The sequence below is a fragment of the Anas platyrhynchos genome, chromosome 8, assembly GCF_047663525.1.
Source record: "Anas platyrhynchos isolate ZD024472 breed Pekin duck chromosome 8, IASCAAS_PekinDuck_T2T, whole genome shotgun sequence".
In the NCBI taxonomy this organism is placed as follows: Eukaryota; Metazoa; Chordata; class Aves; order Anseriformes; family Anatidae; genus Anas; species Anas platyrhynchos.
In genome coordinates, this window is record NC_092594.1 from 22,173,221 (window position 1) to 22,186,365 (window position 13,145).

The 13,145-nt window shown below is 38.2% G+C and overlaps 1 protein-coding gene across 5 annotated transcripts in view; it reads left to right on the forward strand.

Moving 5' to 3' along the window:
* Window positions 1–13,145, forward strand: part of TPR (translocated promoter region, nuclear basket protein) — a 44,857-nt gene that overhangs the window by 27,262 nt on the left and 4,450 nt on the right. The window contains exons 36-48 of one of the 5 annotated variants that reach the window (XM_038183092.2): window positions 169–377; window positions 682–954; window positions 1,750–1,892; window positions 2,708–2,791; window positions 4,038–4,238; window positions 5,548–5,679; window positions 6,189–6,279; window positions 6,756–6,940; window positions 7,783–7,851; window positions 8,926–9,035; window positions 9,657–9,763; window positions 11,700–11,795; window positions 12,417–12,573. In XM_038183092.2, coding sequence (XP_038039020.1) covers window positions 169–377; window positions 682–954; window positions 1,750–1,892; window positions 2,708–2,791; window positions 4,038–4,238; window positions 5,548–5,679; window positions 6,189–6,279; window positions 6,756–6,940; window positions 7,783–7,851; window positions 8,926–9,035; window positions 9,657–9,763; window positions 11,700–11,795; window positions 12,417–12,573 — 1,857 coding nt within the window. Of the gene's footprint in view, window positions 1–168; window positions 378–681; window positions 955–1,743; window positions 1,893–2,707; window positions 2,792–4,037; window positions 4,239–5,547; window positions 5,680–6,188; window positions 6,280–6,755; window positions 6,941–7,782; window positions 7,852–8,925; window positions 9,036–9,656; window positions 9,764–11,699; window positions 11,796–12,416; window positions 12,574–13,145 lie in introns of all 5 variants that reach the window. The other 4 variants (XM_027463704.3, XM_038183093.2, XM_072042152.1 and 1 more) reach the window with 4 other exon arrangements.

Genomic DNA, 13,145 nt, shown 5'->3' on the forward strand with positions numbered 1-13,145 from the left:
TGGGTCACTTTTTTAAACTATTAGCAAATTTTGGAAGACATTACATCTTTGCAGGTTTTTAAATTCAAAACCGTTAAAAAATGGCTATGGTTATGATAATATATTTAAACTTGATATTTTAAAATCTGCTTTAAAATGTGTGCTACCATCATGAATCCTGTCTTTCAGTGCTAGCACTTCAGATCCACCAACAGCAAATATTAAGCCAACACCGGTTGTGTCAACTCCGAGTAAAGTGACTGCTGCAGCAATAGCTGGGAATAAGTCTACTCCAAGAGCTAGTATCCGTCCAATGGTTACTCCTGCTACAGTTACTAATCCTACCACTACTCCAACTGCCACAGTTATGCCTACAACACAGGTGGAGACTCAGGAAGGTGAGCATTTTAGGGTAGTACAGGGATCTACAGTAAACATAAATGCTACTTTTCCCTTGAAATCTCATTAGTTTAAAGATACTTGAAGGTACTTTCATTGTCCCTGCATCTCTTTTAAATATTGTGCTTTTTAAGGCAACAGAAGTGTGCATAAGTTCTCAATTCCTGAAGACAGCTATGAGAAGCAATGTTAACTGAATCCAGGAAACATTGAGTTTGACTGTTCAGGGCATCCTGAAGTGGAGAAAGTGAACTGTGCTAGATAATATGAAGTCAGTTGAATGTGCTACTGTTTGCCTTTCAGCTATGCAATCAGAAGGACCCGTGGAGCACGTTCCCGTCTTTGGAAGCACTAGTGGGTCTGTGCGTTCCACCAGCCCTAATGTTCAGACATCTCTCTCTCAGCCCATCTTGACTGTTCAGCAGCAGACTCAAGCGACTGCATTTGTGCAGCCCACTCAGCAAAGTCATCCTCAGATTGAGCCCGCTAATCAGGAGCCATCCCCTACCATTGTAGAAGTTGTACAGAGCTCTCAAATAGAGAGGCCCTCCACTTCTACAGCAGTGTTTGGCACAGGTTGGTTTCATTTTATAGGCCTAACTTTTTGAGTCATTGATTTTAAGTAGCTCTACTGTCAAAACAGGCCTAGCTTCAGAAAAAGAATTTGCTTGTGATTTTTTTCCCCTTAGTTTACTGCAAATTTTACACATTTTTACAAGTAGGCTCCTTTCTTGAACATTCCAAAGCACTACCCCTGAAATTCTGATGTCACCATATTCCTTAAAGATAAAAATTCACGTCTTTATCTATTCAGAGTGGTGTTGGGGTTTAACACATTAAACCCTTCTGCTCCTGTTTCCACCATACTGTTGGAGCAAGGTTAATTTTAGGAGTCATTAGTAAACTACGTAAGCTGGAATATGAAATACAGAGAACACATACTACTCAGTGTGGTGCATTGTTGTGTGTCTATTTGCTGCACACAGTGTAGAATTTGGTTTAGAATACTTACTTCACGAAACAGACTTTGGTAAACTGCTTTTTTTTGTTTTCCAGCTGATACTCTGTTAATTCTTAGGTGACCTTGTCAGAAGCAAAAATGTTGGAATAAGTATTTTAACTATAATCCTGAGAATCTTATATTGGGGTTCAATTAGGGAGTGAATGTGGATCCAAAAACATAAGGCTTGTAACCAAAGAGGCTGATATTTTCATGATGTTGGAGACAGCAAAATGAAATTGATTCTGTTATCTTTCAGTGCAGAAATAGAGGTGGTCTGCCAGAGTAAAATACCAAACCTCTTGATTTTCTGCTTCCTGCATTTGTAGTTCTGCTTCTGAGAGTAACTGAGATGTTCTTCTAAGTTTCAGCTACCCCAAGTTCTTCTCTGTCTAAACGACCACGAGAGGAAGAGGAGGATAACACTGTGGAAAACTCAGAACAAATTTCAGAGGAGACAGTGGATGTACCTCTTCCAAAGAAAATGAGAAACATGCAGAGAGTTGGTGCTGAGGTTTGTAGGAACATAAAATGCTACTACTTAATCTGCCACTTCGGTTGATTTTAATGGGAAGAGAAAGTGTTTTACTTCAAAGCAAGTCAATTAATTTTTGACATGACTTTTTCTTCTGACAGTAAAGAAAGCAAGTGTGTTTGGGTAACATAAAAGGCAGAGGTTGTTGCAGTTGCAATGGGAGATTCACATCTTGGCTGTAGTGTGGATGGAGAGAGGGGCCATATTCTAGCATTTAAGAGGAAGAATTTAGAGTATTTTTAAATGTGGTCTAGGAGGTCATTATCTACAGTCATTCTGCCAAGAAATCAAAGATGTGAAGTTTCATGGAAAAGCTTAGAGAAGATGCATGTGACATACTATGGGAGAGAGTTGGGATATCCTGGAAAAATGGATTGAACTTGAGATACCTCACAGCAGACAACTCATGAAAAATGTTAAGTAAGACAAAGGCACTTCATTAACTGTGTAGGAAACAGATGTTACATAACATAGAAGGGCAGGATTATAAGAAGATAATCACTTAATTTGCTCGGAGGGTGGAGATGGAGCAGGAGACTAAGACTTCTTTCCTGGTTCTGAAAAATTTTAGAGATGTAGAAGAGAACAGGTCCAGTGGACTGGAATGGGAAAACTGTATTTCTTCAGGTGCTAGATAAAAACAGAGCTAAAGGAGAATAATAAACGTTACCGGTTTTCTTTGTGGGAAAAGATAAGCTTTATATAAAATAATAATAATAATCTCTACTATGTTAAAGAATCAAACTTTAGGACTAATGATGTGTTTAAAATGAGAAAAATATATGGTCTTTCAGGAGGAAGTGACAGCAGAAGAGAGCACCGATGGTGAGGTAGAAGCTCAAACATACAATCAAGACTCACAAGACTCAATTGGAGAAGTAAGCATATTTGAAAAGAAGAAAATCATAATTTCAGCAAAAATAAGCTTTTTTTTCAAACAACGTCTTTGAAAGAAATTTCAAATCGGGTCTTGCAGATTTTCAATAGAAAGCAGTTAAAATCATTTTAAGTTTAAATTTCCTATGTTCAAGGATAGATACTGAATTTTTATTGGACTCAGCATGTACCTACATAAGTAACTGTGGGAATGTTAACAGAGCTTTGCAATTTTGAATGTAATTTAATGTGGTTTAGAAATCAGAGTATCTTTTTACTAATTCTATGATGTGAAACTGAGACGTAGAGATTAAATGTGTCATAGTCTTAAAACAGAATTTGAATTTTCATTTCTTCATTTACTCCTTTGCTTTCTGACTTTAATTTTAGAGAAAGATTTCACAAATCCTTGAGCAAGATTAGCGTTAGATGGGTCATGGTGAGCTAAACAACAAACAAAGACACTAAAATAAAAGCCACTTAAAATGCACATTGTAGCAGAGTTAAGGAAGCCAAATACAAGTGAAAAATGTGTATTTAATCTTTCTCTTAAGGAACATGTACAAATTATGGTAATTTTGTAAATTAGCAAAGTCTCCTGTAGAGTTGTAGAATCTATTTCATTTAAGTAGTAGTGGATATTGAGTCTTTAGTAAGGCATTTTCCCTCAATAACCTTTATATATTTAGATGTTTATCCCCCCCACTAAATCCTGGCTGTGTGATGTCTATTCCACAGGTATCTTTAAACTTTCTTTAAAAGTTCTAGTACTCAATGTGATTATTTTAAATTCCGCTGTTTTACAGCAGAATTTAAAACATTACAGCGACACGTTGTTTGGAAAATAACAAAAACTAGTTACCTTACCTGAACCAGAAGTCCTGAATGCTACAAAAAGTATGTTAGGAGAGTCCTAATTTCTTTCTCATTTTTTGAGGCTTTTTCTTCTTGATGCTTTTTTTTTTTTTTTTTTTTTTACTTAGCATTTCTGGTCATATTTATCAGATTCAGTTCAACTGTTTTGAACATGCATTTGTGCTGAATGAAAGGAGAAAATTTTAAAACTCTGGCTATCATGCGAATTGCTTTACTGTTCCTCCAGACTAAAAGAACTCTAAAACAGCAGCTCAGAGTTGATGCTCAGAAGAGGAATGATTATTCCTTGATCCTGGGGAGACTTTTAGTTGTCTGTATTTGATTGACATATGCTACATTTTGTTTTCCTTTTATTACTTTTATATTTTACAGGGTGTTACACAGGGAGAGTACACTCCCATGGAGGATAGTGAAGAAACTTCTCAGTCTATACCAATAGATCTTGGACCTCTTCAGTCAGATCAACAAAATACTTCTTCATCTCAGGATGGTCAGTCCAAGAGAGATGATGTCATTGTGATTGATAGTGATGATGAAGAAGATGATGATGAAGAAAATGAAGGCGAGCAGGAAGTATGTATACCATAGAATTACTTTATTTAACAGTTACTGTACTTACATTTGATTAAAGATAAAATTGTGAAGCTCATCTTGCACAATCAGTGTAATTAGGAACATCCTTTTGGCTGTATAGGTATTGTCTAGACTTCTGTAGCCTGGACTTAGTGTCTTAAAGACACTTGCTAATTCCACTTGATTTTTTGAAGTTATAAAATTCCACAATGCCTCTGAGTTCCAAAAGGAGATTTCACACCCCCCCCCCAGCCAGGCCAGCCTCGTGCCCTCTTTCCTTCACTTCAGACACATGGGAATTGCCTGCTCCTGCATTCTTTACAGGTGGCTAGCATTTGTGGACCTCAGCGGATCTCACTAACTAGTTCCTTGAGCAATCTACAGTCTGCTCTCCCCAAATCCAGAGTAGCGGTTTTGCTGATAGTTTTTCTTGTATAACCAAAGGATTTTAAATTCAACCATTTCATGATTGCTGTGGCTAAGACAGCCACCAATCATCACTTCACCCACAAGTTCACAAACAACAGAGTGAGGTAGGCAGCTTTCATAGTTGGCTCCTTTAGTCCCTCTGTCAAATTCATCTTCAGTGTGCTTTAGGAGTTTCCTGGTCCTGTTGGTGTCTGCTCTATGATAAGCCCAGTTAATGTCTGGGAAGTTTCAATAAATCAGTTGCCCTTGTCCTTACAAGTTAAAGATTTTCCTTAATACTTTTTATTGATGTTGTCGTCATGACTGGGTCATCTATAGCAGACTCCCATAATCTGCTATATTAGCTTTCCTTATAATCCTGATTAATGGATCTCAACCATGTCGTCCCCAACTACAAATGCTGTACAGTCCAACCCATTCCATGGAGTGCTGCTCCTCCACCTGATCTGTCCTGTCTGTCTCTCCCAAAGTGTCTGTAACTGTCCATCACAGTATACAAGCCACAGGACTCTTCACACCACGTCTTTTTTCCCCTCCAAGTTGAGTCTGTTTTGCTTGTGACAGTAATCAGTAAGTGAACTTCTTGTCTTTGTCTTGCTTCTTGAGCTTTTCTATCTTATTTTGTGCCTCTCCTGCTGAAGAGAGGGAGTGAGAGAGCAGCTGGGTGGGTATATGGCAGCCAGCCGAGGTAAACCTACAACAGCAGTTGAAAAATACATACGTCTACTCTACGAGCAATAAACACTGAATGTCTTCAGAAAGAGTTCCACAAACAAAGGGGGTCTCTGTACCATGAAGCGAAGCTTACCACTTGACTATGCAAAGTGTTCCTGCCGCTCTTTCAGCGTTTCCCGAATGTATTTTTATGATACTATTCCAGGATTATGAAGATGAGGAAGAGGAAGATGAGGATGATGATGAAGACACAGGGATGGGGGATGAAGGTGATGACAGTAATGAAGGAACTGGTAGTGCTGATGGGAATGATGGGTACGAAGCAGATGATGCTGAGGTGAGACTTGTACCTTTTTATAGTCTGCTAAATTACTTGGAAGAAATTGGTGGTGTAATGCATTTGAATACTTGAAAGTCATTTATCCCAGAAAATTGAGGTTGCTAGGAGGTGTAGTAATTTCTGTTATAACTGATTTTTTCACAAAAAAAATCAACTTTGAATGTGTAAGACTGAATGAAAATGTAAAGTGTAAGAGCCAGCATCAAAAAATGTGGATGCCACATTAGTGAGGCAGTGTCTTCAAAAGCTGGATATTTCATTGTCTGTTTTTAAATGATGATGACCATGTTGTTCACGTTTGTGCATGCACATATACTCAAAATTTTTGAAATTTCATACAGTTGCATACATGTACATAACTTCATAGGTATTTACAGGAATATTTTAAGATTTCATTGATTTTTTTTTTTTTTTTTTTTTTTTTTACTCTCTGAATGCTTTTATATTTTTTTTTTTACAGCCAGAGGGTGTTTGGTGCTAAATCACACTATGTTTGTTGGTTTTAGGGTGCTGATGGTACAGATCCTGGAACAGAAACTGAGGAGAGCCTGGGAGGAGGTGAAAGCAACCAGAGGGCAGCAGATTCTCAAAACAGTGGTATGGTTGATTCATGTTTATTCAAAGTCTGTTTGTAAAGGGGAAAATCTAGAAGTCACATTGCATGTGTTAAAAATTGCTCTTAAGGATGTACGGCAAAGTGCTAATGATCATTTTAACCTGAAATGTAGATTCTGTTGAAATGTTCTTTTCTAGATAATACTACATTCCTTCGATAACCCTGCAGCCTCTGGTTGCTGTGGAAACTGCTGTGGATGGCTCAGTAGATTAATCCCCTCAATCTGAATCAGTGTTTGAATAATCAGTAGCTTGTTTTGGTACTAGTGTTGGCTTAGCTGGCACAAGTTCCCTTTCAAAGGATTTGAGGTAACAGTATTGTGCTGTCCCCACTTCTGCAAGAGTAAAAATGTCTTTTTAATGTGGTAGCGGAATTCGAAGATCTACCTTAATTTTTTTCTGAATTGATAATATTAGGAGGGCATAAACTTACTGCTCCATATTTCCATATGTTTTAGGTGAGGGGAGTACAAGTGCTGCTGAGTCCACTTTTCCTCATGAAAGTTCAAGAGAACAGCAACCATCATCTGCCTCAGAGAGACAGGCCCCTCGACCCCCACAGTCACCACGCAGACCACCACATCCATTACCTCCACGATTAACTATTCATGCTCCTCCTCAAGAACTGGGTCCCCCAGTACAGGTATAAAATAGCCCTAGCAGTTCAGAAGAAGTGTATGATTTCTTCTAAATCAAGTCTAAGTACTCTGCATATTGTAAAAATAGATCACATCTATTTAGCATCCTGAAAATGGAATCTGATCAAAATGACTTAACATGTCTCATTCTACAGATTATCGCTGGAGAATTTGAAAGCAGTAAAGCACTCATATCTTGAAATGATTATACCAATGTTATTTATTAATGCGGGCTGATACTTCCACTATTTAAAAAAAAAAAAAAAAAAAAAAAGTTCTTAAACACGTAACTCAGACTAGTAGGGATTTTTACTAGTCTCTGTCCCAATGCAAACTGGGCAAAGGAAAGTTGCTACTCATTTTCTAAGCTAAACCTTTCAACAAAAGTGTCTGACTGATGATTATGCTTTGACATAGATTTATAGATTTTGTAAATGCAAATGTCACAACCTGAATTTTACAATAAATAAAATAATAATCTAACTATGGAACTGTACTTTTACCATTAACTTGTTCTGTGGTTCAGAGCCACGAAATTTCTGTGCTGAAATTTTTTGTCCTCAGTAGAAAGTAAAATAGAATCGTAATGTTACTTACCCAGGATTTAAACCTACATGCTTCTCTTTTATGGTTAGGCCAGGCAGCAGATGTGAGCTATTGGGTATCTGCTGCCATGCTCTATTCTTTAAAAAGGTATGATGGTGTACTGAGCAGTGTTCTATACTGAAATGCAATTGTTATGCTCTTACTCATATAGCCACTGTACTTGGCTATGATTGAACAACTCTGTACTATTAGAATTCCAGGGAGGCATTCACACTACATTTTTTTTCTCTTTACTATAAAGAGAATCCAGATGACTCGAAGACAGTCAGTGGGACGTGGACTTCAGCTAACTCCTGGTATAGGTGGGATGGTAAGTGTATGAAAGTCTACTGCTACTAACTTGAGGGAATTCATAACTCTTAGACATCTTTAGGGAAAAAAAATGTAGCTGCTGGGGTCAGGAGTGAGATGAATTCTTGCAAGTAATATCTCAGTGCTGTTAGTTTATATATTAATTATGGAATGCAAATACTAGAAAAGTTTCGTTGAGAAAAAATATGTTGAACTGATTTTGTCCAAGTCAGATTTAATTACTTGTTTTTAGAATCAGTCTTAAGTGGATATATTATTTGAAAAGTGTTTTCAGCCTCATACTAAAGGATCAATGCTAATTCATGTATGATTTCTGACGGTCTCTTTCAACTAATTCTGACCCTTTATCTAATTTCAACCATGTTTGACAGAACAAGTACAAGTTCTTTGAGGGTGGGGAGAGATTGACTGTGATGAAAAAGTATACTTTCTGTGTTCAAAGGCATCAGCTCAGTATATTTTTATTCTGCTTGCATTGCGTGTACCTGGCATTCAGTTGCTGCTTGGAACTGGCCTAACCACCTGTTTTTCTTGCCTAGACAATAATTGAGCATATGGAAGGGAGCTTGGGTATTTTGGAAAGGTTTGAAAGATGTGGACAAGGAAATGAAGAGGATGAGGATTCATGGATTGGGAACGGATGAGGGAAGAGGGAGTGGAAGTGTCTGGCTTTGTAGGTAGTGTAGGAACAAAAGATACAAATTGATTCACATTGTGAAAAATCCCATAATCCAGGTATATTAACTAAGGCAGATAATTCCTATGTGTTTATGAATGAGTCACCTCAGGATTCCTTTGTAGTCGACACTTTGGCAGGGTTTTCTCTTGAAGCAGATGTCTACAAATCCTTTAAATGTTGGGTGTCATGGATAAGTGTTCTTTTTTTTGTGTGTGTGTGTGTCACTTGTAAGGGCAATCTATATATGTGGCCCAGATTTAGATGTCTGAGGTGACATAAAATTTGTGTTACAGTTAAATCTGTCATTGTTTTGCTCAACAATGTAGAAAAAGCAAACGACCCCTTAACTTGGCTTGGTAGGAACTGGAAATACATTGTAGGCTCTCATATCAGTCTCTTTTTTTCCAGCAGCAGCATTTCTTTGATGATGAGGACAGAACAGTTCCAAGCACACCAACTCTAGTAGTTCCACATCGTACAGATGGGTTTGCTGAAGCAATTCAGTAAGTAGATGTAAAAAACAAGTAGAATTCTGACATCTTTTTTAGTCTTGTTATTTGAATGAAAATAAATTCAAGCAAAATGAATTTCTAATGGGAGTAACATGCTATGATGTATACAAGATGACTAATCTCTATTAAGTAAACATTGAAGTATGTATTATGAAACTTAACAGCAAATTAGGAGGCAGGTCACCTCCAATATTTGTTTCCTTCAGCCCCCATACTAATATTCTAACAGTTAGTAACACATGGATAATTTTGTGTTACATGTGCTACTGACCAGTAACAGTAGCACGAGTTCACCTCCATTTTTGAATTTGGGATGGTTCTGCACATGTCTACTAATCCACTTAAAATTGTGAGGATTTATCACATGAATAAGGAAATAATATTCTGTTCAGGACTCTTGTACTGCTTTTTATTGCTTTTGGATGCAGTCCAAATAAGTTTGAGAAACTAATCACTATTGAATTAGTAGTAGTTTAGCTTTCTTTTGATTATTACTGTTAATTCATTTAGCCTCACACGTAAGTTGTTCTCTTGTTTTGTTTAGTAATTTTTTTTTTCCCTGATCTTTGGAAATTGCAGAATTCTTTTAAATTAAAATCTTTATTTTCATAGTTCCCCTCAGGTAGCTGGAGTTCCTCGTTTCAGATTTGGACCCCCTGAAGATATGCCACAAACTAGTTCAAGTCACTCTGACCTTGGTCAGCTTGCATCACAAGGAGGTAAATCATTTCTATACTTCCTCCTCTGTGGTTGTTTGAGTTTTTTTGTTTTGTTTTGTTTTGAATAAAGTTCAGCCATTAAAATGCAGTTCTCCTTTGGGTACATGTGGAATGTGGAAACCTCTGACTTCTAAATAATTGTCAGCAGAAAGATTAATAGTAAAATGAAAAGGTGTTTTCCTTCAAGATGCTAGACTTCTTTTTTTAAACGATAATAAAAATAGAATACTTCTGTGGCTAAGAGACAGACTTGTGAACTAAAGAAACATAGCTGCAGTTTTATACAGGACAAATTGCCTGCTGGTCACCAGACACTTATTTTAAGGAGAACTGAAATATTTCAGGACTGGCTTTTTACTGTAGTTTTCCTGTTGATATAAGCTTTTTTTTTTTCTTCTTTTTTTTTCTTTTTTTTTTTTCTCTCAATAAAGTCACATAATCAGAATATCCTGAGTTGGAGGGAACCCACAAGGGTGATTGAGTCTAATACCTGGCTCCACACAGAACACACAAAAAACAGACCCTGTGACTGAGAGCATTGTCCAAATGCTTCTTGATCTCTAGCAGCTCGGTGCCATGACCACTGGAACTGGGGAGTCTCTCCCATTGTCCAACCACCTCTGGGTGCAGACCCTTTCCCTAACACCCAGCCTGACCCTCCCCTGTCCCAGCTCCATGCCATTCCCCTGGGTCCTGTCTCTGTCTCCAGAGAGCAGAGCTCAGCGTCTGCCCTTGTGCTCCCCTCGTGAGGGAGCTGCAGGCAGCCATGAGGCCTCCCCTCAGCCTGCTCTGCATTGGTCTGTAAAAAACAAATGATCTCAGTGTTCCTCAGACATCTTGCCCTCTAGACCGTTCACCATCTTTGCAGCCCTCCTGTGGATGCTCTTTAATGGTTTTATGTCATTCTAATGTTGTGGTGCCCCAAGCTGCACCCAGTGCTCAAACTGAGGCTGTACCAGTGCAGGGTAGAGGAGTTGATTCCTTCCCTTGACCAGCTGGCAGTGCCATGCCTGAGGCACCCTAGCATGCAACTGAACCTTTTGACTGCCAGGGCACACTTGACATGTATTCAACTTGGTGTCAACCAGAACACCACGTTCCTTTTCTGCAGGGCTGCTCTCCAGCTTCTTGTCCCACAGTCTGTACCTACCCAGGGTTGCCTCAGCCTCAGTGCAGAAGCCAACACTTGTTCTTGTTAAATGTCATATGGTTGGTGATTGCCCAGTCTTCTAATTCATCAAGATCTTTTTGCAAGATCTCTCGACCCTTAGCAGTTCCACTAAATTTAGTATCATCAGTAAAGTTAATTTGGATGCAGGACTTGAATGCATACTGACCGTTTTTTTAAAACCATTAGAGAGCTGGCACTAAAATGGAGCCCTGCAGAACCCCACTAGTGACTGTCTGCCAGCCTGATGCAACTCCACTTACTATAACTCTTTGAGCCTGACCTGTCAGTCAATTGTTTGCCCACCGTATTATGTATTTGTCTAGCTGTTTCCTGGATATTTTGTCCAGAAGGATATAAATAATAGGGGAAATCTGCAAATGCAAAGAAATCTTTGAGATATATTCTTACTTGTTAGGAGATGGCCAGGCAATCTGTATTGTCTTTACTATTGTCCTGACTCAGTTTCTTTCCCCTGCATCCATGTCAGCATGGAACAGTCTGCTATTTTTTGAAGAAAGCTGACAGCAGAACAGAGGTGTAAGGAAAAAGACTAAATCAAAATTAGTAGTAGTATTTTCATCAAGCTTATACCTTTCAAGAAATTGTAATTAGCTATGACAGTAAGTCAAAACCATTTGTAATAACAAAAATATCCATTCTTAACAACCTATCACTGGATTCTGTCAGGTGTACAGAGAGAAGAAAGCAGTTAATTTGTACTTTTTCTGGCTATATAAGTTGTCACTACAACTTTGTGTGTTGCAGGTTTAGGAATGTATGAAACCCCACTCTTCCTTGCTCACGAGGAAGAATCAGGTGGTCGTAGTGTTCCAACAACACCTTTACAAGTAGCAGCACCAGGTAAGTGGCAGGAAATTGGCAAGCTGAAGTAAAGGTTAGAAATTTCAGTTTTCCAGAAATGAATTATCATAGAATCGTAGAACGGCTTGGGTTGGAAGGGACCCTAAAGATCATCTTGTTCCAACCCCCTGACACAGGGTTGGATCAGTCTGCCCAGGATCTCATCCAGCCTGGCCTTGAACACCTCCAGCAATGGGGCATCCATAACCTCTCTGTGCAACCTGTTCAGTGCTTCAGCACCATCTGAGTGAAGGATTTCCTCCTAACACCTCATTTAAATCCTGCCTTTTTAGTTTAAAACCATTCTCACTTGTCCAATCATCTAAGTAAAACCAAAAAGTTGCCCTCCATCTTTCTTATAAAACCCATTTAAGTATTGAAAAGCTGCAGTAAGGTCACCTGGAGCTTTCTCTTTTCCAGGCTGGAAAGCCCCAGTTCTTTCAGCCTTTCTTGCTAGGAAAGGTGCTCCAGCCTCTGATCATTTTTGTGGGAATTATAATTAATTATATACTGTCAAGAGCATTCCAGTAGCTCTTTTCTTTATGGGCCTAAGATTTCCTAAAGAAAATCTATGGAAGTCCAAGCAAACTCTTTGTTTATTGAACTACCTTTCCTGTACAGTTACAGTTTTTACTGAAAGTACCTCAGCTGATGCTTCAGAGCATGCTTCTCAGTCTGTTCCAATGGTCACAACATCTACTGGCAATCTGTCCACCACTACAGAGGCTGGAGCTGGTGATGATGGGGATGAAGTTTTTGCAGAGGCAGAATCTGAAGGGTAAGCTGTGCCTTCATTGTTTGACTTGAATTCATAGTAGTTTGAATTTTAATTTTAAGTATGCCTGTGATCCATTGAGTTTCCATTTAACCTGTTCTGGTACAAAGTTCAGTCCACCAGGCTTTAGTAATTTTGCTAAGTGTTGTGACTTTTTCATGTGAAAACAAAGCTTTTCTTCTGCTAATTTAACATAGTTAATACTTGTCACTTTAAAGGTATTTTCCCCATTTGCTCAGAATGCAGAGGGTTCCATTGTAGTCAAATATAGATCGTAAAGGCCCCTGTTTGAATGAATAAAGGCTAAAGCATTGCTGGTTGTCAGTAGAAAAAATCACTCCTAAAAAGGAGTTCAGAAGTCAGTCAGTTAAGCCAGTGCACAAGGGAGAGGAATTAATGTTTTTTTTAAAATGGGGTAGACAAATGTCTTTGTCTCCTACTTTACCATTGCATTTTTTATATTTATAATAATTACTGTATTATGTGTTATGATCAAATATATTAGAAATCTAAAAGGGCAGAGGCTATATTTTATGATATATTTTAATTTTATTTGTTACATAATTGTAAAAGAT